Raw genomic sequence first — 23172 nt, 5'->3', positions numbered from 1 at the left:
TTGTACTTTCAATACTTCGTTGTTTGGTTCCCATGATCTTTTCCGAGTTTATGGAGAAGTTAGGGACCAACAAGTTCACATTCTCTTTGATCCGGGCAGCTCTCACAATTTTGTTAATTACAAATTTGTGCAGAAGATGGGGCTGTCCACAGTACCTAGCGACCACACCTATGAGGTGCAGCTTCCAGCTGGGAAGCAGTTTTGGGATCGCAAGGTTGAAGCGCTTCCTATCCGGATTCAGGCCTACACGGGAGCTCTTACATGTTATGTTATGCATCTGGAGCATGTAGACTTGTTGATCGGGATAGAGTGGTTTAAAACCCACAATATTCAGATCGGATGGACGGAGCACACGCTTTCTTTTGTAGATAAGGACACCCAATTTTGTATTCAGTGTGATAAAATTCCCCCTTCTCAGGGGCCTATTGTATCTGCGATGCAACTTCGGAATATATTAAACAATTCTCATTATGATGTCTATCAGTGTGTTTTGATTCCACTTTCTTCATTTGTTGTTTCGGTAATTAACAAGAATGAATTAAGTGTGTTTGAACACCGTGAATTGAGAATGTTGTTAGATAATTTTAAGGACGTATTCCCAGCTCAACTGCCGGAAGGTTTACCTCCAGAACGGGCAGTAGATCATCGCATAGACTTAGTCCCAGGGGCTCAACCTATCAGTGTACCACCTTATAAAATGAGCCAGGTGGAGGAGGATGAGTTAGCTCTCCAGCTTCAGGATTACCTGAATATGGGCTATATCCGCCCAAGTAAATCACCTTGGGGTGCACCTGTCCTCTTAAGAAAGAAGAAAGATTCTTCCTGGAGAATGTGTATAGATTATAAACGATTAAATAAAGTCACAATTAAGAACCGCTATCCTTTACCTCGTTCCGATGATTTGATAGACCGTCTGGCCGGAGCGAAGTATTTCACTAAGATTGATTTGCGTACCGGTTATCACCAAATCCGTATCTATGCTAAACACATAGATAGGACCGCATTCCGGACTAGGTATGGTCATTACGAGTTCCTCGTATTACCTTTTGGTTTGACCAATGCTCCTGCTACTTTTCAGCAGATGATGAACGATTTGTTCAGGGATTTTCTGGGCAAATTTGTTGTAGTGTTCTTAGATGACATCTTGGTATATAGTAAAACGCTTGAGGATCACATAGGACACCTTCGGGTTGTCTTAGTTGTTCTAAGACAGCATCAGCTTTATACCAAGATGACTAAATGTGACTTCTTTATGAAGGAGATCATTTACTTAGGACACAAGATTTCTTCTGAAGGTATTAGCATTGATCTGGATCGTATCCAGAAGGTTTTAGAATGGCCTATCCCTCAGACTGTGAAACAACTTCGTTCTTTCCTAGGATTTACGGTATTTCTTCGGAAGTCAGTGCGTGATTATTCACATATCACGGCACCCTTGACCAACATATTGAAAGGTCGTGGACGCAGGTCTACCCAGCCGATCTCTTGGAATGATGCAATGAACAAGGCTTTTGAAACCTTGAAGTTTTCTATCAAGGAAGCACCCGTTCTTGCATTACCCGATCCTACCCGGCCTTATGTTTTAGAGGCCGATGCGAGTGATTATGCGATTGGGGCAGCTCTATTCCAAGAGGGCAGACCTGTAGCTTTCGAGAGTAAGAAGCTAGACGACACTCAGTATCGTTGGCCCACACTCGAGAAGAAACTTTATGCTGTAGTGTATGCTCTTAAGGTTTGGAGACACTACTTGTATGGTTCAAAGTTCCTTGTATTGACTGATCATCAGTCAATTAAGTATGTGTGTGATGGATCAGAATTGAGGGGAAGGAAAGCTAGATGGGCAGAATTAATGCAGGATTTTGATTTCGAAATACGTTATCGTAAGGGTTCGTTGAATAGTGTGGCGGATGCCTTAAGTCGAGTTAAGTTTGTAAATGCTTTGTCATTTACGGAGATATCCTCAGACCTATTTCAATCCTTGAGAGGGCTATACGCAACTGATAGTCATTTCAGTTCTTATTGGCAGAGAGTCCAGGATGGGAGCTCCATGGTTGACCAGGACTCAGGGATTGTGCCACCTAGGATACAGGCGGCGGGAGGTCATTTACGGAGATATCCTCAGACCTATTTCAATCCTTGAGAGGGCTATACGCAACTGATAGTCATTTCAGTTCTTATTGGCAGAGAGTCCAGGATGGGAGCTCCATGGTTGACCAGGACTCAGGGATTGTGCCACCTAGGATACAGGCGGCGGGAGGTCAGTGGATGATTAGGAACGGTTTGCTGTTCCGGAATGAAAAGATTTGTGTGCCTGATGTTCTGGACCTTAAATCCAAGATTCTCTGGGAGTGTCATGATGCTTCTAGTGCGGGACATCCAGGTATACATAGGACCCTGTCTCTTGTGAAGCATACCTTTTATTGGCCTAAGATGCGTGCATTTATTGAGAACTATGTAGTAGATTGCCGAGTTTGTCAGGTTACTAAGGCTGAACGCCTTAGAAGCGCGGGCTTATTACAGCCTTTACAGATTCCAGGTAATAACTGGGAAAGTATTTCCATGGATTTTATTACTGGTTTGCCTCGAACGCGCAAGGGTCATGACTCTATTTGGGTCATAGTCGACCGTTTGACAAAAATGGCTAGATTCTTACCTACAAGAACAACTATTTCAGCTATTCAGCTGGCTCACAAGTTTGTGGACCACTTGTTTAAGCTGTATGGTTTGCCATCTGCCCACAACTGCCTTGTCCTGAAGTGACTAGGCTGCATGCTGCACCTGTTGCTTATCTGCTGGAGAAAGGATAACCTTGACAGCTATGGGATTTGAAGGTGCTGCCATTTGAGCCCTTCTGGCCAGACAAGTGTTACCACCAAGCTTACTTTCTCCAAGGCGTAAGCTAATTAACCCGAAGCTGCTCGGGAGGAAGAAGAGGGGTGGAAAAAGGGGAAAAGAAGAAGGCTTAAAAGACGGTCAAGAAACAAGGGCGGCAGGCAGGAAATGGCATAGGAGGGGAGGAAGAAAACAAAGGGTGGGGGGAGACAAGCCAGTGGTGGAGGAGAGGAGAGTACACGGAGAGGAAAGAGCAAAGACGGAGGGGGTAGAGGCCGGAAGGAAGCAGGGCGGGGGGCAGCGGATGGAGAAGGAGCGGGGTTGGAGGAAAAAGGTGCGGAGGTGGAGGAGAAGGCACAGACAGGGGGCAGAGGGCAGCCGGGGGAGGAGCGGGGGGGAGGACAGATTGCGGGGATGGAGAAGGAGGTGCGGGGGGGCAGGAAGAGGCACGGGAGGGGCAGAAGGAGGCGCGGGAGCGGACGAGGAGGAGGTGCAGGGGGGCAGAAGGAGACGCGGGGGGGCAGGAAGAGGCGCAGGGGAGCGGAACAGCACGATGGGAGGAGTCGTCGCAGCGGGGGGGCGGGCGAGGAGCGGTGAGGGAGGTGGAGGCAGGCTGGAGGGGAAGGAGGGGAGGCTAGGCAGGGAGAAGCAGCTTCGGGAGCAAGGGCAGCAGCTCACACATTTTTTGGCCCTGCGGCTCTGATACCCTGCTGAATCATTGTTTGGAAAAACCTTGTCTGAACAGAATATGCCATCTACCAGGACAGCAAATTCACTATCCACGTGGCAAATGCACAGTGCACAGTTTGCTGAATTAGGGCCCCAAATGCAATAAATGCCCCAATTCAGGTATGAACAGAATATAATAGAGCAGAAATGCAGTTAGAACTGAAAAGCCCTAAATTTGGAGGACTAAAGGTAGAAAAGCCACAAATTGCACCACCTGAGAACCAATTTCGAGGCAAAAGAAAGGGCAAATGAGCTCCAATGAACCTCAGACCTTGTACAGGTGTTCCAGCAGCTGAGGCGACTCCCTAGATGTAATCAAAACAGATTTTGGATCAACAAATCGCTGGATTTTTGGTTCACCCCTCTCAAACTATGGCCTGTATATGGACAGACACTATAGATACATTGATGGCCATCTGGACGCGCATGCAGAGGTCCTCTCAAGCAGCTTCTGCGGAGGGATGCTTTCCTCAGGGAATGGAGGGACTCCCTCGTCTTCTCCGAGTCTTCCACAGGGTTGAGATGACACTTCCAGCCTCAACCTTGGTTATTTTGTACCTCTTCTTGAGGAGTATTTTCTCATGTGCGGCATGATGTATTACCGCCTTGAGCTTGCTCTGGCAGGTTTTATTCATAATTAATGGAAGTCTATTTTGAAAAAAAAAAAACTCGCTGGATATTTAGAAAACTGGCTGCATCACACAACCTTAGCAATCCTGAACCAAATCTTGGAATTTCGCTTCAGTGGCTTATGGCTTACGATTAGGAGGTCATTGCGGTCAGTTGATGTAAGAAATTTGCAATTCTTAGATATTTGAATTTTTGGCTCTCTAGTAGCCTAACACGCGGCATCTAGAGATTGAAACATTTGTCTGCAACAGTTATTTGCAGAGAGGTAGGCCCAACGCTCAAGAGTACATGGCACATGCTCCAAATTTTAGAATGAAATGACAAGATTTTCCCCACAAAATCCATGAAAAGTGCTCTGGTACCAATGTAGCATAGCCAGCCTACAGCCTAGCTAAATCTGCCTTAATCTATAGCTTAGGGAAGCCTAGAGATAGCAGCCAGGAACAAATGAGCAGATCCGCATGTAGTTATGGGAATCAAATACACAATTACCAAGAGTGAAAACCTGGAATCCATGGGGAATCCATGGCTTGTGATGGGCTGCACAAGCAATAGTCTTGTGATGGGCTGCACAAGCAACAGGCTAGGTAGCTATTCGGGTGTGTGGATGAAGCCATCCTCGCTCAAATGAACGAAATGCTCTCAGTAGAGTCGATATCTACATGATATACATTCTGTTTTGGCTGTACGTCTATGTTCTCTTCCAGATCTGAGTTGTCCTCTATTACCATTGTTTAACGCACATAGAGTTAAATTGTGTTCCATTCATATGTCTTCCCTTCTCAGGGTGATTCTATGGGAGTTGGCATTTAGCAAACAACCTCCCTCTATTTTTCTACACATTGAGTGCTTTCATTCTTTAAAGACTGTAATAAGTAGCACCTTTCCCCATAAGGCCTCACCTCATGACTTTTGAAGATTCTCCTCACATGCCCATTCAATTCCAAGATTCGCTTCCTTTCTAACCTACAAGCTTAGCTGGGAAGGTAAGTCTAGATGGTCTCAATGTCTTTGGTGACAGCCAGCTGGCATTGCAAATACACTACTTCCATCCAATGCCAATTACCTGTCTTGATCTCCACTATATACAGTAAATCTCGTAAGCTACAGTTTCATTTATTTTGATGCCACTCAAAAGATTGCCCCCCACTAGCCAAAACATGCAACTGCATTCGCATGCATCCCTTCTTTTCTTCTTGCCTTTTGAAGATGATCTGACCCTAGTCTACCTCACAGATTTTATGTAATAACTTTGAGTCACCCAAAAGATACATGGTAATCCATCACCCATCACTTTATATAATAATGCTGAAGGTTATACATGTCTATTGTTTAATTCATGTGGCTTGTACATACAATATCAGCCAATAATGGAAGGTTTACTGACTCACTCTTGTGATAGAAGATCCCACCCCTGAAAACGTCTCCAATTCTGATATAACTTTACAAGAGCTTACTGGCTGGTTAAGCATGATTTAATTGGAAAGCTTGACCAAAGGGATTGAGGGTTACCAGAAATATTTGAGTCAAAGCTAACTTATACCTTTCGCAAATGTTCATTCCTTAGAAGCCACATGCTGACAAAATCTATCATCGCAGCTCTCTCACATAGGGTCGATATGTGTTCAAGCGCAAACATATTGACAAAACATCCAAGACCAAAACAAAGAGATTGTTCAACAAAAGTGAAAACAAGCCTCACACCCTCAATAGCGGAAGGAGATTAACGAGTATGATCTTAAACAAAGTCACTTTGAATTTTAATCTCCTTCTTTAAGTTTGTCGAGCAAGGTAAAAGAAGATTGTCCAAATGGTTAGATCAAACGGAAGAGATAAAAAAGAAAGAAGGTGCCATGTATAAGTACCTTTCTAATGTCAGTTTCAGATGAATTTGAACGCTCCAAAGCAAGTAAATATTTACTCCACAAAGATTGGACCCACGGACAATTTCGCACAGCTCTAGCATACACAGACAATATGATCGCTGAGACCTGCAAAAACAAGAACAATCAAACCTATTCATCAACATCAACATGAACTCAAAGCAATTTTTATGTCTGGCATCAGGAAAAACTAAACCAATACTTGATCTCAACACTACAATCAAACTGGAATTCATTTCACATTTCAATGCATATTAAGTTCCTTCCCTACAATTGTAGTTCACAATGCTCCAGAGCATCTGCACCTTAAGATTTTTTTCAAGATAATCAATATACTTGAGCCAAAGGTCGTGAGTGATAGGAAACTCTGCAACAGCACGTTCATATAGCACTTGAGCACGAGCTGGATCACCAGTTACCTCCTCCAAAGCAATATATGACTGCATCACAAAGACATGGATGCAGAAAATAACTTATCCCCTGACTTGAAATCCACAAACAAAAGAAGTACTCTCTTGACTTCTAAAACATACCCATGCATAGCATAAAAAGCCTAAATTGGAGGTTGCACATCATGGACTGCAGGCCATGAATCCATATTGACCACTGAATTCAGCATTCCTAAGTTAAAATAGAGTCTTGCATTTCTACCAATTCTCCAAAGGCACAAGCAGACTCAGCAAATGAAAGCTGACATTAAAAAGCAAAGCCTAGCATGAGTGTCAAGGTCGTCTATTACATGTACTCGAATGAGCTAGCAGATTATAATAAAAAAGAATAGTGAAAATACTATCTTCATCAAAACAAGGCAGCATCCATTCTGGAAACCTCCTCATGAGGATTAGAAAATTTTGCTAGGGAAGCTTTTCAAGAACAAAACCTCACCAAAAAAGTCTGCAGTAGTTGAGCATCCTTGGGCTTCTCTTTAGATATCATTTCTTCATAAGGTTCACGTAGACTACACATCTGCACAGACTTTTTGTATGCTGAAGCGACATTAACAGGTAAACCAGCTAGCTCATCTGTCTCATCCCCAATGGGATTGCCTTGCTGAACCTCCCACTCCAAAAAATCCTTCAATGTCCTAGCAGGGTTAGATAATGGAACAGACAGCTGCCTTCGATAAAGGTTTCTAACTAAATCCATCTGTTTTTCCTTCACCTGCAAAGTTACCAGCACTATTCAGGATCTCATTGTGGGAATAAGCAAAGGCTAAAGTCCATCCAACTTGAGAGGCAGCAACCAAACCCTGATCTCACAAGTTGTCCTTACCTCCTGAGTTGCATCGGGCATATGATCTAGCAATTCAGTTTCAAACTGCCGATAACTTGTCCAAATCTTTACCCCCCCTGTAAAATGGAGGCTTGTGGCAGTGAGACTTTTCTCATAAAGAGCCCGCATTTTGGCAATCCCAATGTTCGTGTATTGTGTAACATCTAGATCGTGATGCCGCTTGAATTCCAAATACTCTAACCATAATGGTACAGACTGCAGCAACCAGTACATAAACAATCAGCTGAAGCATCAAAGCAATCAAATAAATAAGAAAGATTTTGGTATCTTGTCAATTGCTGTACCAAATATTCTTGTAGACCTCGTTCATATAGCTTCTCAACAAAAGCAATGTCCTCGTCACTGAAGACAAGACAGCACAGGGAAAACTGACCAAAGTAAGACCACTTGAATGGGTTTTTTAAGGAGTTTCAAAAACATCCTACTCATAAATCCAAGCATTTGGTTAGGGTCAAGCAGCACTTTGCTCCAACGAATCTATTAGACATATCATTTTATTCCACCATTGCTCTCTTATCACCATTCATTACTTATAGCACAAATTATAGAAAAAACTATTGCACCCAGCAAAAATGATTAACCCAAAGCTCATCTTATCAACAAAAAGGTGCCTCTGAATTAGGCACACAGTAGAAAATGAGAAACCTTTGCAGTATATCAGTACTGCACAAAAATAAAACAAAGCCTTACTTTAAGCAGACAACCCAAATTCTCATTTTAGAAGCCGTAGATACCCTTTAACTTTAGACAAATATCATAGAAGGACTGTAGGATCTGGATGTCATTTGCAGAGTGAATTATACAGAAAATGCCTCCACACTGATAATTATCATAAAAATAGAGAACTCAAGTCGTCTATGCAATCTGATAGCACTGCTTGCAGCAGAAAGTGCTGATAGCAGCACACCTAATTCAGTTTTATTAATTATTTACATTGTTTAGCATTAAAGGCATCCACGAATTAGAACAGGAGAAGACAACGGAAAAACTCCAGATACAACTAAGCACTTCGGTTCTCCTGCCCAGTCCTGTCCAGTTTAGTACTGCCTAGGCATTGTAAGCCTCATTGACCAAACCAGACCTCCTTCAGCCATACTGAGAGGGCCTAGATCTCCTATATTTCAGGTAAGAAGCTAGAAGGAACACTTTTGTTGGCCTATTGTCAAAAATCTTTGTAAGAATTTTGCTGACCTGTCACATGCTCTGTGTGGTAAGTCTCCTCTATTTCAGGTAAGAAGCTACAGGGATCACTTTGTTGGCCGATTCTCAAGAGGCTTTGTCAATTTGGTGTCACATGCTCCTTGTATTGGTAGCAGCTGTCTTCTCTCCACACCACTGTGGATTGGCAATACTCCAACTTGCTTTACATACACTCCCATACCAAAACATCCTCGTCAACAATTGTAGCTATGTGAATCTTCTCAATTCATACAGATCACAACATTCCATGTGACCCAACCTTGGGATTCTTCTCTACTTGTCAGCGTTTCTCCTCCTAACCCTATGTCCTCCTCATATGAGCGCTCACAAGTGGGTTCATGACCTCCAATAGGTGATTAGTACCCAACTGGATAGATGTCATGGGCTGTCACCAATTGGTATTCCTCCCAAGAAATAAAGAAGAGTCTTTATCAGATTCACTATGGTCAAAGAAAACTGACTTTGGTTCACTAGAATAAGTTTTACCACTTTTATTTTTGCTTTGCATTGGTAAAAAAGAACTGTGGGGACGCCCACATGGGACTAGGATTAGTCCAAGAACTAGGAGTGCATGACCTTTAATGGGTTAAAGTGTTGGAATTTGTTTGTGAAACGTGCAAAAAGGACCCAAGAGTGGGAAGAAAAGTGTAAAACGCAGGTCCCACGAGGCTCAAAAAGTAAAGACAAGGGGTCGCCTCATTAAAAGGAGGGCCCACAAGATTAAAAGGCGCCTAAAAGCTCCAGAGCACCAGATTTGGAAGGAAAAAGACTAAAAGCTTGGCTTTTTGTAAAAGTATCTTTTAGAAAGCAGGCCCTAGATTTTTGCTAGGCCTAGTCTATAAAAGAAAGGCCCTTGGCCTCCCAGATTCATTCAAGATCATACTCAGACTTATGCTCTTTCATGAGCCAATTGTACAAAGATTATTCTATTGCGATAAAGACCTTCAGGGGGGTCCAGCCCTTATTTCTGGACCCTAGTGTGGTGTTTTGTTTTCTTTCTCTCTCCCAGACCCCTCTTTCTATTGCTGTAATTCACTTCCACTCCTCCCAGGCTGAGTTGCGATTCATTCCAGCATCATATCTTTGACTCTCTGATGCGTACAAGTGCCCAGAAAGAGTGCAGCTGCAGCGATCCAGTTCCCAGCCCTTCTCGAAGATCATTACTTGCTGTGAATAGGGATTCCAGCCCTACCTGGTGCCCAGAGATGCTGCGAATTGACTCCAAAGCACTCAGACCAGCTGCGAATTGATTCCAAGGAGCCTAGCACTGCTGAGATTTGGTCTAAGGGTGCCCAGGATCCTCTACAAGCTATTCCAGGGAGTAGAGCCATATTGTGTTTTGTTCCAGAAGCTGTTTTGTGTATTGCAAACTGCTCAAAAGTGTCATAATAAGTGATTTTATTGCTAAAGTATTTTCAAGTATCTTAAGGTTTGGTTACATGGGCAATGTGGGCTGGCAGGTCTCTACTTGTTGGGAAACAGAGGTGAGTAGAAATGGCTCCTTACCCACATCTACTAACCGTAATTCACCTTCACTGAGCCAAAAGACTAGGAACCGAGCTTCATGCAGCACCCGATCTAGAACTCATCACCCAACCAAAGAGCTCTTCCAGCTCACCCCCAAGCACACAAAGGTCACGGGTAAGGTCCATGGCTTGACCTTGACCAAGTTCACACACACATATATATGTGAGAGTCATTTACAGACAAAACTAAGTTAAAACAGTTAATGTTATATATTCTTAAAAAGCCAAAGGACATTTGGGCCTTTTCAAAAAAATCACTTCTCATGGCCACAATCCATCAACCTAACTAGTTCTTTACTCCTCAGACTTCTCTTCCAAATGGTTCTCTTCAACCTAAGTCCTAGAGCCTTCCACCCTATGCTGATAGCCTCGCCCTCTAGGATCTCCATTATCTATACATAGAAGGTAAGTTTCATCTTTCCTCTTTTGAAAGAATACCGGAGCTCCCCATGCAGACAAGCTTGTTCTAAGAAAGTCTTTCTTCAATAAATCATCTAGCTAAAGTTTTAAATTCCATGTCCTTGTTGTGTAACCTATATGGTGCTCTAACAGGAGGTATTGACCCTGATATTGGCTATATTGCATGATCAGGTGGCATTCCAAAAGTAAACTCGCTCAAAGTTTATTTATGTATTCGAGTTTCTTTCCTTCCTTAGGAGGGGTTTCCTCTAACTCAGAAAAGAAGACAAGTACAAATGGACTCCTTTTCCAGCAACTTTCTTGACTGCCCAACTGAAATTTCTGATACGTGACATACAAATTCATTCCCAGTTATATTCTTTTCTTCTTCTTGTTTATCTCTTACGCTCATAACTCAGATACAATAATCAATCATTGCTCAGACTTTATAAGCCAGTACATCCCAATTGTTACATCATACTTGAGAGTTTTTGAGTCAAAATTCTACATACCAACTTGTCTGCAAACATGCATACAAATCTGGATACATGAGGGAAAACAAAAAATATTAAGTTGAAACCGTCAATGTTTGGCTGCAAGAAACCATTGAAACATATTTCAAATGGCACGTTTATAAAATACATGGAAACTAGACCATGAGTGGACTCTAGCTACATACCAGGAATATGCACCCACGCTAATAAATATCATGAGTGCAATAAGAGTCTCAATCCAATGAGCTCATCTGTTATTAATCCAGAAGGAGGGTACCTAAGAATACAATATTGTTAAAGACTTCAAAACAGAATTACTTGATAAATTACCATCGTCCGAATACTTGAGATACAGTTCTTTTGCCACACTATTGTTGATAGAATCATATTGCTGAGATAAAATGGCTAGCTAAGCCCCTACATTTGGTAGCATCCAATGGTGCAAAGGAACAGCTTCAACAATGCAAGTAATTCTCACTAAGCAGAATGATTCAGTTACATACAGGGATTAGCTCCAGCTTCAACAAGGCAAGTAATTCTCACTAAGCAGAATGCTTCAGTTACATATACAGGGATCAGCTCCAACATATTCCTTCTATTTATTTGATTTCCCGTTTCCTAGGACACATATTATTACAAATTCTTTAGAACAGAACCCATTTGGAAAATTCATATTGTCAATCCTGATGTACCCACATCTTCACTCACAAAATAGAAAAAAAGAAAAAGTTCTTTCCTGATACGAAAGCTCAACAATATACTTTGCAAGCAAGTATAAATCATCTGCTTTGGGTGGCTGTGTCAATTAACTAAGAACCTAGATATGATACAAGGACCATAGTTCCAAAAGTATGTGTTCATACTAAGGTCTTAGTTGGAAGTACCTGGATATGAGATGTGCCTCATCCTCTGTCCATTGCTGCCACATCTCAGGACTGAGGGGGAACAATGCATTCATTGCCTCTCTCGCCAATCGAAGCTCCTCCAACAGGCCACACTTCCTCAAAAAAGTGATGTACTGTCAAAACAGATAAATGGTACCAAGCAGCATGAGCAACTATCCACTGTTATTTCAAGCCCTTGCACATAAAATTACATAAAATCATGTATGCTTGACTTATGCATGCATGACTGATTGCAAAGCACCTTAAAGTTTTGCAATCATATGAAACTGTACACAACCCAAAAGAAAAATTATCGCATGCATATGCGAACAACCTGGCTGTAACCACAAAAACTGATAAAAGACTAGCAGTTACGAAGCCCTCCATGTCACACAGCTACACAGCATGACCCAAGAGCATGGAATGAATAGTTGACTACTATGCATGAGTAACTTCACCTATCTATTGAAAGAAGAATGTATTGCAGCTACTACACAAAGTCAAGCTTTGAAACCAACCCTCATACTTTTTCATCGCTATGTACAATGGAAGTACACCGATGTAGATCCTGATATCATGGCCATCTCTCTCTACTAACCTGGCTATAACCACAAAAACTGATAAAAGACTAGCAGTTACGAAGCCCTCCATGTCACACAGCTACACAGCATGACCCAAGAGCATGGAATGAATAGTTGACTACTATGCATGAGTAACTGCACCTATCTATTGAAAGAAGAATGTATTGCAGCTACTACACAAAGTGAAGCTTTGAAACCAACCCTCATACTTCACTACGTACAATGGAAGTACACCAATGTAGATCCTGATATCATGCACAGCTGTACACCCACTTGGCCATCTCTCTACTAACCTGCCTCCTACATTCTAGTAAGACTACTAGCCTTTACAATGCTCAAGAAACATCTCAGTTTTGCGACCATGTCAAATATGATACCGACTATGTTGATCTACCCAAGAGCCTGTCTCCTACACTGCAGCAAGGCCACTAGCCTCAAGAAGCATCTAGCCTTTTAAATGATAGATGCAGGCATCTCAAGTCACGATGAGATTGAACCACCCAAAAAAAAAACCCTTAATCAGAAAACCACTCATGACTACAACCATAACAAAAATAGACCAAAAATACATTGTTTAAAAACTTTCCAGTCCATCAAGTTTGTCACAATGACTGTATGACAATTGATGAGGAAAAGTACTTATCTGTATAGTTGGAAGGAAAGCTTGACAGTGTATGACTTTCGAATTGTCAAACATGCACTAATTTCAAGGTCTGCAAACTCATGGACCATTGGCCTTGTCTAATTCAAATCTGTAGAGAGACTATCCCCTTCAGATATGTTTTTGTGAAAAGCAGAGGCTATGAAACTTCAACTTCAGCCACGGTGGACAGATCTAGGAAACTCTCTCAGATCACACACAAAGTAGACAGCAGAGAATATATGGAGGAAAATATATCTGTCCACAACTGTGGGAACAATGCTCACATGAGCAGAAAACCTCCATCCTATGCTGGGGTAACACCTACAAAAGTATGTGGCAAAACTGTGGGCTGAAGCAAAGGGCCTTAGCGAGCCCTTTTGCTTCAGCCCACAGGGGCTTATAAGGGTTACTTTTGTGATTGTACTTTGTCTCACAGGCCCGCGAGGCCTCTAGAAGACATTAATACATCTTTCTTTTTTTCTTTCTCTCTTCCTGCGTGCCACTGTTGGCTTCCATGGGATAGAATGAGAGGAGGAAAAGCCCTATATATATGGCGAGGAGGCCAGCCTGCCCCCTCCACCTACTGCTGGCCAACCCAGCAGACTGGAGGGCTGACCTGCCAACCAGATGTGCCAACCTCGAGCCAACCCTAGGTCAAGTTTGACCTGACCAGACTGCTGACTGGTAGTCTGTTCTACTGCCAACATGTACCTCCCTGAACCAGGTCGGTCTGGGGGTACAATGCCTAGATAGGACCTACCGCAATCTACTGTCCGTGCTGCCTGTTGCAGCCTCTCCACGCCATTTCAGCCCTGAGTTGGATTTATTGCCACCTAGTCCTCCTCATACAGGGGGCTCAGAGGTATGACAGTGATCTCTACCACCCCCTCTCATTAACTCACCGTGGGCCTACACCAATGGATCATATGAGGTGCTCCAGCTGGTCTCTGGGAAGAGATTTCATGAGCACATCTAAGAGGCTGTCAGAAGTGAGACAATACATAAGCTCCACGATCTTGCGATGAACAGCTCTTGGATGAAGTGCTAATGGACCTCGATCCTTTGTCCATGCATGAAACATCCAGTTCTTGGAAATCATGATCAACCCCCTATGTGAGCTCCTCCTTGTCACTAGGAGGAAGCCAACTGATTTGTTCCAATTGATCTTGGCCTCTGATTCCCAGCAATAAACGTCTAGTACGTACCTCACCCACTCCAAACTGGCAGCTGTGCCCTTCCACAAATAAAGCCTCAAGGAAATCTCCTCGTCTCAACTCTACCATAGCCTGCCTCATCCCCGCATCTGCTCTACCATAGCCTGCTTCAGCCCCACCATAGAAGGCTTCAGCCCGGCTATCTGTGCAGTCATAGCTCTTGCATCTGCTTCACCATCTACTCCATCATAGCCTGATTCAGGCCCGCCATCTGCTCTTCCATAGCCCTGTTGGGATAAGTATGATCAAGGGCTAACAAGAGAACCTCACAGGGGACCTCTTGCTCAACCCAATGACACTCCCTCGAGGGGGTCTAAGTTGTTGCCTCAAGTAGAAGCACCTCTTGAGCATGAGGTATTCTTGATTTGATACACACAGATATATGGGGTTATGCGCAGACCCGCAGCATCAATGGTTCACTTTACTATTGATTTTCATTGACGACTATAGCAAATATTGTTGGGTCTACTTTTTGAAAGAGAAATCTGAAGTGTTTTCCAGAATTCAAGAATTCAAAGCCATGGTAGAAAACCAGATAAGCAGAAAGATCAAAGTCATGAGATCAAATAGAGGAGGTGAATACATGTCTTCAGCATTCATGAACTTTGCAGAAAGTGTGCATCTAGAGGAGTCACATGTGTGTTGGTGTGTGTTGTAAAGGCACATCAAGTGCTATGATGTGTCTAGTGTGTGACCTAAGTGATGATGTAAGCCAAAGGCCCCCACATGGGAGGTTCCTTTGATTTAGGCTAGTCCCACTGATGTAGGGACTGATTCCCACTGATGTAGGGGCTGATTGACACTTATGTAGGGAAGGTATTACCTTCTCCCCCTTTCTATAAGAGAGAGACCTCTCTCTCACAATCATAATAGAGAACAACATATTGCTTTCATTGTGCTCTCACACCTCTTGCAAGATGCATCTATTCTATCCTACAGGATTCTACACTTGGTATCAGAGCTTTAGGTTCTACTAGCCTAGCATTAGATGCTTTCTCTAGCATAAACTACTAGTTTCTCAAAGCTTCTTCATCTTCTCCATTTTCCTCCTTCTTCCCCAAATCTTTGAGAGCTCTGTTCTCTGCCTACAAACGATCATTGCTCAAACCCTTTGAGCTGTAGACTCCTCACGTACGGGCGAACTTCCAGCTGCAAGCGTTTAAGGAAATTTCGACTGTACGCGCAACGCCAACACTCAAACTCCTCGACGAACTTTCGCGCAATGCCGCCTCTGTGCTTATCCTTTTGCAAATTCCTCTGAGCCCGAGCTTCACGACACTGAAGGCAAGCTGTTGTTGAAATCTAAGCTCATTTGGTCAAGAGATGGAGGCGCAACAGACAAAAAACCAGTCGGTTTTCTCAAGCATCTACAGGGCGACCTGACGCAACATTTCACCCTTTCTTGCTGCTAGCCCTTCTCTGGTATAAGGCCTTTCTTCCTGCATAAAAATCCCCTTGAAAAGAGCTATGAGCTATGAGAATTGCACCCTCCAATCTACTCTGTTCTCTGTTGACAGAATTCTGCATATTTTGGTCAAAAGGTGTTGAGTAATCACTTTAAGGTTGGGGCTTTCATTATTTACTGCAGACTTTCATTGCTTTGATTGTACTTGAGTAGTAGAACTCAATCATGGAGCTCATAAGTGTCCTTATACTTTGCATTTAGAATGATGACTATGTCATTCTCTTTTATGAGTACTTGAACTATAAACATGACTAAACCCAAGCAACAAGAGAAGTTGGATGAAACTAGTTTCCATACTTGGCAAACAAAAGCCAAGTTCATGCTTATGAAAAAGAAGATATGGAATGTTGTGAATGGAAAGAAGTCTACAAAAGAAAAAACTAATTGGTTGATCAAAGACAAGAAGGCTCTTGCTATCGTAGCTTTGGGATTAAGTGGCTCATACATTCACCACATTGATGGAGGGAAGTGCTTCAAATATATCTTGTTCCTTTGCCTACAATTGGAAAAGGGAATGTGTTATTCCATGAAGAACAACAAAGAGAATCAAGCATTTCTTGTGAAGGACTACTTCAACAACAAAGCAAATCTGGCTGAAGGAAGAACTCCATCAGCAAATGAAGAAAATGAAGACTATGCTTTTTAGGCACTCTGTCTTTTGAATTTTTTGTTTATCATCACTTGGTCAAATTTTGAGGTTCTCTGCCTAGAGTAGTACTCCAAAAAGAATATCATATGTTATGTCTTTTGTAAATCACCTCTCGTCACCATATGATGTAGACCATGTGACATGTGTTTTGACTATCCCATTTCTGTGAACCTCACACCCTTGGGAACCCTTGCTAGCATGAGATCCTAGCCATAGATTTATCCTTGACCACCATGAGATGGCATGAGAAACTATAAGACTAGATGTATCCTTGACACTGCAAGAGGCAACCCCTTGAGGGGGGGTATGTTGGGATAAGTATGATCAAGGGCTTGCTCTATGGTGCATGTGTGCATCTAGAGGAGTCACATGTGTGTTTGTGTGTGTTGTAAAGGCACATCAAGTCCTATGATGTGTCTAGTGTGTGACCTAAGTGATGATGTAAGCCAAAGGCCCCCACATGGGAGGTTCCTTTGATTTAGGCCAGTCCCACTGATGTAGGGACTGATTCCCACTGATGTAGGGACTGATTGCCACTTATGTAGGGAAGGTATTACCTTCTCCCCCTTTCTATAAGAGAGAGACCTCTCTCTCATAATCATAATAGAGAACAACATATTGCTTTCATTGTGCTCTCACACCTCTTGCAAGATGCATCTATTCTATCCTACGGGATTCTACAAGCCCTACGTTAGCCTACCATCTGCTCACTCGCCCACCATCACCCTGCTTCCCTGCTCCAGTCCCGCCTTAGCCCTGCTCAATACCCCGCCATCGCCCCGTCTCATACCTGCCATAGCTCTTGCCTCTTTGCTGCAACTGCTCCTCGTTAAAGCCCTTCAGCCTGCTCTTTGCAACGCCTGCTCCAAGTCACCATTCTCGACTGTCAAGCTCCCCTTCAGTGCAGCTGCTCCAGCCTTCCAATCGCCAACCACCCCAGCTCCAACATGGTTGCTCCAGCCAGCCACTTGTTGGCTCTGGTTTCTTGGCACCAGCAGCTCCTTCATACCTCTACATTGTGAATTTCTTGATATCCCAGCCCTCCTGCTCATCGTGCCAAGAAATTGCCACATTGCAGTCTCATAGGCGAATTTTCTTAACGGCCCCCTCATGCGGAAGGGGTCACCTTTGATGCGAAGCTTGATGAGGGTATGGAGGAACCTTTCAGCCCAGCCTGCAGTGCAGGGATGAGTTTGAGTGCCAAATTTGGCACCCAAAGGTCCGAGATCAAGATGGGCACATGTTGGGCTACCACACACACATCAATTGGGAACAATGGGAGCTTTGGCACGGCCTTCCTAAGAAGGGGGAGGAGCGGTTCCAGCACATGTGAGGCTCATGGAGATCAATGCTACCATCCCAGCTTCATGACATGAGGGGCTTAGGGGAGCCCCATATCTAGAGCATCCTCCTCAATGGTTCAACGAGCTCTCTAGGACAAGAGTGCGGTTTAGAGTCCTCTTTAGGGCCATACGTAGTGATCGTTACCCAGGTTTTTACAGCATCAGCAAAGGAGGACAGCTATTTGCTAGAGTCAGATCCAACGAACACAGACCCTCAGGAAGATGATGCCTTGGCCTCTCTCGCACCGTACAAATTCGAGTGGTTGAGCGAGGAGGGAGGTGCTAGGCTATTGATCCCATTCCCCATGGGAAGGAGTACTTCCAATGGCATTTGTGGCTTAGGGAGGCCACCCATTGTTGAGAGAGATCTAGTGGGATCCCAAGGAACGGTTTTGGTGTTCCCAAGTTTGGAGCTCTGACAGGACTGAGAAGATGAAATTATTTTCCTACCCTACTCGAATCAGCAGACCACTTCAATTAGAGCGCCATTGAGTCCATCCATGGAGACTAAAGTCATCACCGAATTTTGGCCCGACCTTGGCGTGGCCTCTAATTGAGGAAGATCTCATATTTATTTTAGCTTTTGGCCCACGGAGGTCTCTGTATTGGTCCTTGGCTGATACAGATGCAAAGGGATGGAACGTGTCATTGTTGCTCAGCAAGTGACCTGGAGATGATAGCACACTACCTGTGGAGCTCACCGTGGCTCAAAAGATTCAGTTGGGCTCTCTTCGGATCCTAGCCAAGGTACGGAGAATCTGTCAATGTTTCATTTGGAAGATAGTCAACAGAGGGGAGGCACGCCTTCTCCACCGAGGCAACATCGCCGGCCTAACTCATTGATAGTGAAGCCTCTCCCTTGACTAGATGGACGCTCGAGCCCTCGCCTGAGGACAACACCTCGGACATGATTGCTAGCATCACTACCCGACATACCTTTGTGGCTCTTTGCAGTCCTATCATGGGAGGGCAAGAGACTCGACTAGTGGCCTCCCTTGTCAGTATTCGGCATGATATCATCTATACCTTGCGGACCATTTGGGAGCAAGGTGCAAAGGATTCTAGGAAGAGAACCGAAAGTTCTGCAACGCTTGGCCTACAAGCATCTTCTTCTTTTTCACACATCGATGTATCGGTTGGTTTATTCCCCCCCCTTTCCGGCTATTTGTTCCTACTTCCGCGATACTCTAGGCAATGAGTTGATTGTTTGAGAAGTGGGTTGCAAGACGCCCAGCACCCTTCATTTCAGCGCTTGCTAGATTTGTATTTCTCAAAGTTTCTAGTAGAAGGTTCTTTTTTGCACAAAAATAGGGGGAAAACAAAAAGAATATAGGCCTCACATTTAGGGGACTTTTCATTGGTGCCCATTTAGGTCCTAAAGGTTTACCAGGAAACAAAAAGAAACGTTTGTCATAGAAAGGGATGATGCCATCTTGTTTATGCATGGACAAAAAGGTCGTTTTCCATGCTTAATGGTAAAGCCAACCCAATGGTCATCCACTGGTGGACTAACTTAATCCAAAATGTGATTTTCAACCATGTTCAAACTTCAGACCCATCAATAAGGGACACTTCTTGACATCCATGCATCCTCATGGTGAAGTTATCAGAGGTTGCACCAATAAAACTTCGCTGAACCTACCGGTATCTCTGACTTTATTTGATATAAGTTTTGCAAACACCTTTTTGCCCCCCTTAGTACTAAAGGCCAATTCACTAATACATAGCAAGGAAATCATTGTCTTAAGCACGTCGTCAGGAAGAGCTTTTACAGCTATCAACACTTAAGATCATACTTTTAAACTAGCTTCAGATTTTGAGATGAAGACTGAGGATTTTGGGAAATTTATTCCAACTTAAAAATGACCAGTTCTTCAAAGCCTTTGAGGCAGTCTTTGGTTAAAGATAGGCCCCTCAAGGGGGACAACTTCCTTTTTTTTTTTAGCACTGCCTCCTTAGAGGGAGTGCTATAGTGAAGGTTGGATTCTCCTTTGTGAATTTCCAGGTGCAGCTATTAGTTTAATCGAGTGAGCTTTTACCTTCAAGCTAAAACTACCTTTTAATACCCCATTCCACCAAAAAATCTGTTACGCTTTTTGCTTTGCCTCTAGAATCACCCGCTTACCAATATGCTAAGTGGCAGCATTGCCCACACACACTCGTGCACTCTTGTTTAAAGAAAGAATTCTTTCTCAATGCCCAATAGTAAATACACAATAGTTGCCTATCATAAAGAGATATCTCTAAAGGATGCAAGGGGCTTATGGTAGTGATGCTGATTCTCGTTAGGACAGCTTTCTAGTCATTACTTGCGCATCAAAAATGATCACATGTATCAAAAAGACAAATTTTGTATCACCGCGCATGCACATGTTGGTACACAATTACATTTGTGTAGATACACATATGCTTATGTATATCTACACACACGTGTGCGCGTGCATGTATGTCGTACGTACACATATCATAAGTATGTCATACGTATATGTATAAGTATGTCATACGTACATATATGGACACATACCTTAAACAACATGGTAATCTCAAAAAGGTCATTCGATTGATATACATACGAATGGCCGAAAAAACTGACAAGAAACTGGACCAATTTGAAATGATAATGATGCACTTCGGCATACCTAAGCTCCCTTTTCACTAAAGCTTTGCTTAGTATGTCAAGTATTCGAAGAGAAGGCTGGAATTTGTAAATTTTACGGCAACAAGAGTTCTGCGACTGTAAACTAAAAAAGGACGTAAACGGCATCTACCCGCATGCCAAGCAACCTACATGCTAGCAGATGATAATGATACCACACCCCAATGCTGCAGCTATAGAAAAAAAGCAGAGAACAGGAGGAAAGCACCTCGACATGCGCTTGATAATTGTACGGGTTTGAAGACAGAGCCGCTTCTAGCTTCTCTAGTAGCTCCTTCTGCCGCGCATCATGGGCATAATGGTCATCGTCAGACAGCAAATCTTCTTCAGAGGAAGAGGAGGGATGCTGGTCGTGCTCCATCCCGAGATCGTTCTGTGCGAGATCATCCTCCTCCATCAGGATGGTCTTCAGTAAGCCAAAAACGCCGAACTTTTGAAGTATCCTTTTGTCATTGTCAATTCTGATAATGCATTAGATACAAATTGTGTGTTTTCAAGAGCAAGAAATTATCATTAGATGTGTTTTGAGAGCAAGAGCACCTCAAGGTGCACTTAATAACCAGTAGCACTCTATCATTCCTTTGGGTCAATTGTGAAAAGGGTGGGTTCAAACCATCCCCCTCGTAAAATGGAATTGGAGGATGGCCGCTAGGTGTGCCCACCCGACTGTCATCAAGCTGCTAATTTATGTCACCAACTTGTGATTGTCATCATGTAGCAGTTCCAACTAGGACAACAGTCCTTCACATCACCTTTTGGAGGATGGTTACCAGTGGTGTGAACCCAACCTAAGTCCCATATATCTTTCAAGACCTATTTATAAAACTCCTTATTTATGAATTCTTCATTATTCAATCTGTAAAACTTTTTCCAAAATCCTTTTAGGCACCCTTTTGTAAGTGAAAATGTTAGAAAAAATAAATTAATATGTCCTTTTGTTGAGCTCATATGATAATCACATATATTATTGAGTGACCCCTGAGTATAACTTTAAGGGATTCTATCATAATATATTGTGTTGAAAGCAATGGTATGAAGTAGGTATAATGCTAGAAACTAGGTTGTGAAAAACTTAATTTCAAAAACTCTTGAAGATTTTGTTACGCATATCTTTATATAGCTCCTTCGAAAATTATAGGAGAATTTTATTAGCTCATGGCTCCTAAGGATGCCCTCTTCTTTAGTCTTTGTGACACTGGTATCAAACATTCTTGGTCCTATTTTGTTCATGAATCTATTGTAATATGAGAGATCTGGGTGGTTGAGGCGACGTCTTCTGTTATTTGGGTGCTAGGAGGCATCTTCTTAAGGTATGCTCCAAAATCAATGCAAGTACAAGCATCAACAATCCAATTAATTGTTCCTAAGGCAAGCCAATATTATAATTTGTTTGCAACATACGTAGCTAGGGACCGGGACATCTTCCAAATTTGGTCCATTGATTCAGTATTTCTCGTGACCTGCAAACAAGGAGCTAAATTTGAACCTTAAGCTCTTTTGGCAAAACAATGCTCTTTAGGCATTTGTTACATTACTCACCTTTCGGACACCCATCTCATTGATTGCAGCCATGTTTGCATTGTTTTTCCTCAAGCCATCTTTAGGAATTAAAAGTAATGCTCACAAATGGTGATAAAAAGTATCACTAGCTTCATATTTTGATCATTTAGACGACTTCCCATTAGAAAGGAAATAGAGACTAGCATGTCTCATTGGCTCAGAGAATTGCTCTATGCTCTCATTCATAGGGAAAGCCTCAAAGTTTGTCCAAATGAAGACTGATTGCGTAGGATGGTGCCTCAAACTATAGATGAATGAAGCAACAAGAGATGATAGCTGATGAGTTGGTCAATGTTTGATGGGCTAAGGAACTAGGGATTCTTAGATATAGCCAAACTTTTATAGGAAGCTTTGTCAAGGCTATAGACTAGCTATACTACTGGCAAACAAATAGAGAGGGGGGGCAGTCGCATTGGACCTTGTTAAATGACTTGCATAAAGAGAATACATAGAAAGTTAAAGCCACCACATACAAGGTCTCAAGAGCCCTTGTAAGACCACTTCATCTCTCTCTCTCTCTCTCTCTCTCTCTCTCTCTCATGGGGGTTAAAGGCCACTGTGCCTTAACCCCAGTTATATACAATACTCAAACACACATATATATGGATGACATAGAAGATGAGGGTGTTATGCACCCACCAAAACTTCTATGGCTCTCTTCTGGCTCTCTCTCTCTCTCACCCTCTTTTGTTCCGCTTCTGTTGAGAGCACTCTCAATTGGTATCAGAGCCTTGGTGGTCTGTCTGATGCTTGTGGGTGTGATCTAGCTGAGCCGGTGTGTGTCCCTGGAGCTTGGAGTTTACTACTGCAGCTTTGTGGGAGGATGGAGCAAGTCTATGGGTGCTTGTTTGAGCTGCCCAAGTGGTATTGGAACCTTGTAGAAGCCTGCAAGTGATTTTTGGAAGTCACTGAGTGGTTTTTTGCAAGCCTGCCATGGTTTTGGGAAAAAAAGATGTTTTTTGACGATTCCCTTGTTCCCTTCGACGACAACTAAGAGTTCAAAATGCTTGTAGAGGCAAAAATTGCTTGTTTTTGGTGTCCATTGCACTTCACGAGTGAAAACCCCTTCATTCTTGGATTTGGGATCATTTTGACTCATTGTCTCTGCTTCAATTTTTTTGCAAGTGTGTTGAAACTCAAGTTTGAAGCAACCATTTGCAGGTCTGTTAGTTCTAGTGGACTCGAGAGGTC

General features: G+C 43.0%; 1 protein-coding gene across 1 annotated transcript in view; it reads right to left on the bottom strand.

The window, feature by feature from the left end:
- The window catches only part of EMB140 (EMBRYO DEFECTIVE 140), a 46960-nt gene extending 26019 nt beyond the window's left edge, over positions 1-20941 (bottom strand). Inside the window, exons 1-7 of the mRNA XM_087383941.1 lie at positions 20630-20941; positions 11871-12004; positions 7652-7709; positions 7347-7562; positions 6960-7235; positions 6380-6514; positions 6057-6182 (exon numbers count right to left, since the gene is read on the bottom strand). Coding sequence (XP_087240067.1) covers positions 6057-6182; positions 6380-6514; positions 6960-7235; positions 7347-7562; positions 7652-7709; positions 11871-12004; positions 20630-20818 — 1134 coding nt within the window. The 5' untranslated portion in view covers positions 20819-20941. The remainder of the gene's footprint in view (positions 1-6056; positions 6183-6379; positions 6515-6959; positions 7236-7346; positions 7563-7651; positions 7710-11870; positions 12005-20629) is intronic.
- Between the last annotated feature and the right edge of the window lie 2231 nt (positions 20942-23172).

This window comes from Dipteris shenzhenensis, chromosome 13 (genome assembly GCF_047967505.1).
Source record: "Dipteris shenzhenensis isolate YYH24624 ecotype China chromosome 13, Dip_SZ_1.0, whole genome shotgun sequence".
Lineage (NCBI taxonomy): Eukaryota > Viridiplantae > Streptophyta > Polypodiopsida > Gleicheniales > Dipteridaceae > Dipteris > Dipteris shenzhenensis.
This window is presented reverse-complemented; position numbering and strand designations above follow the sequence as displayed.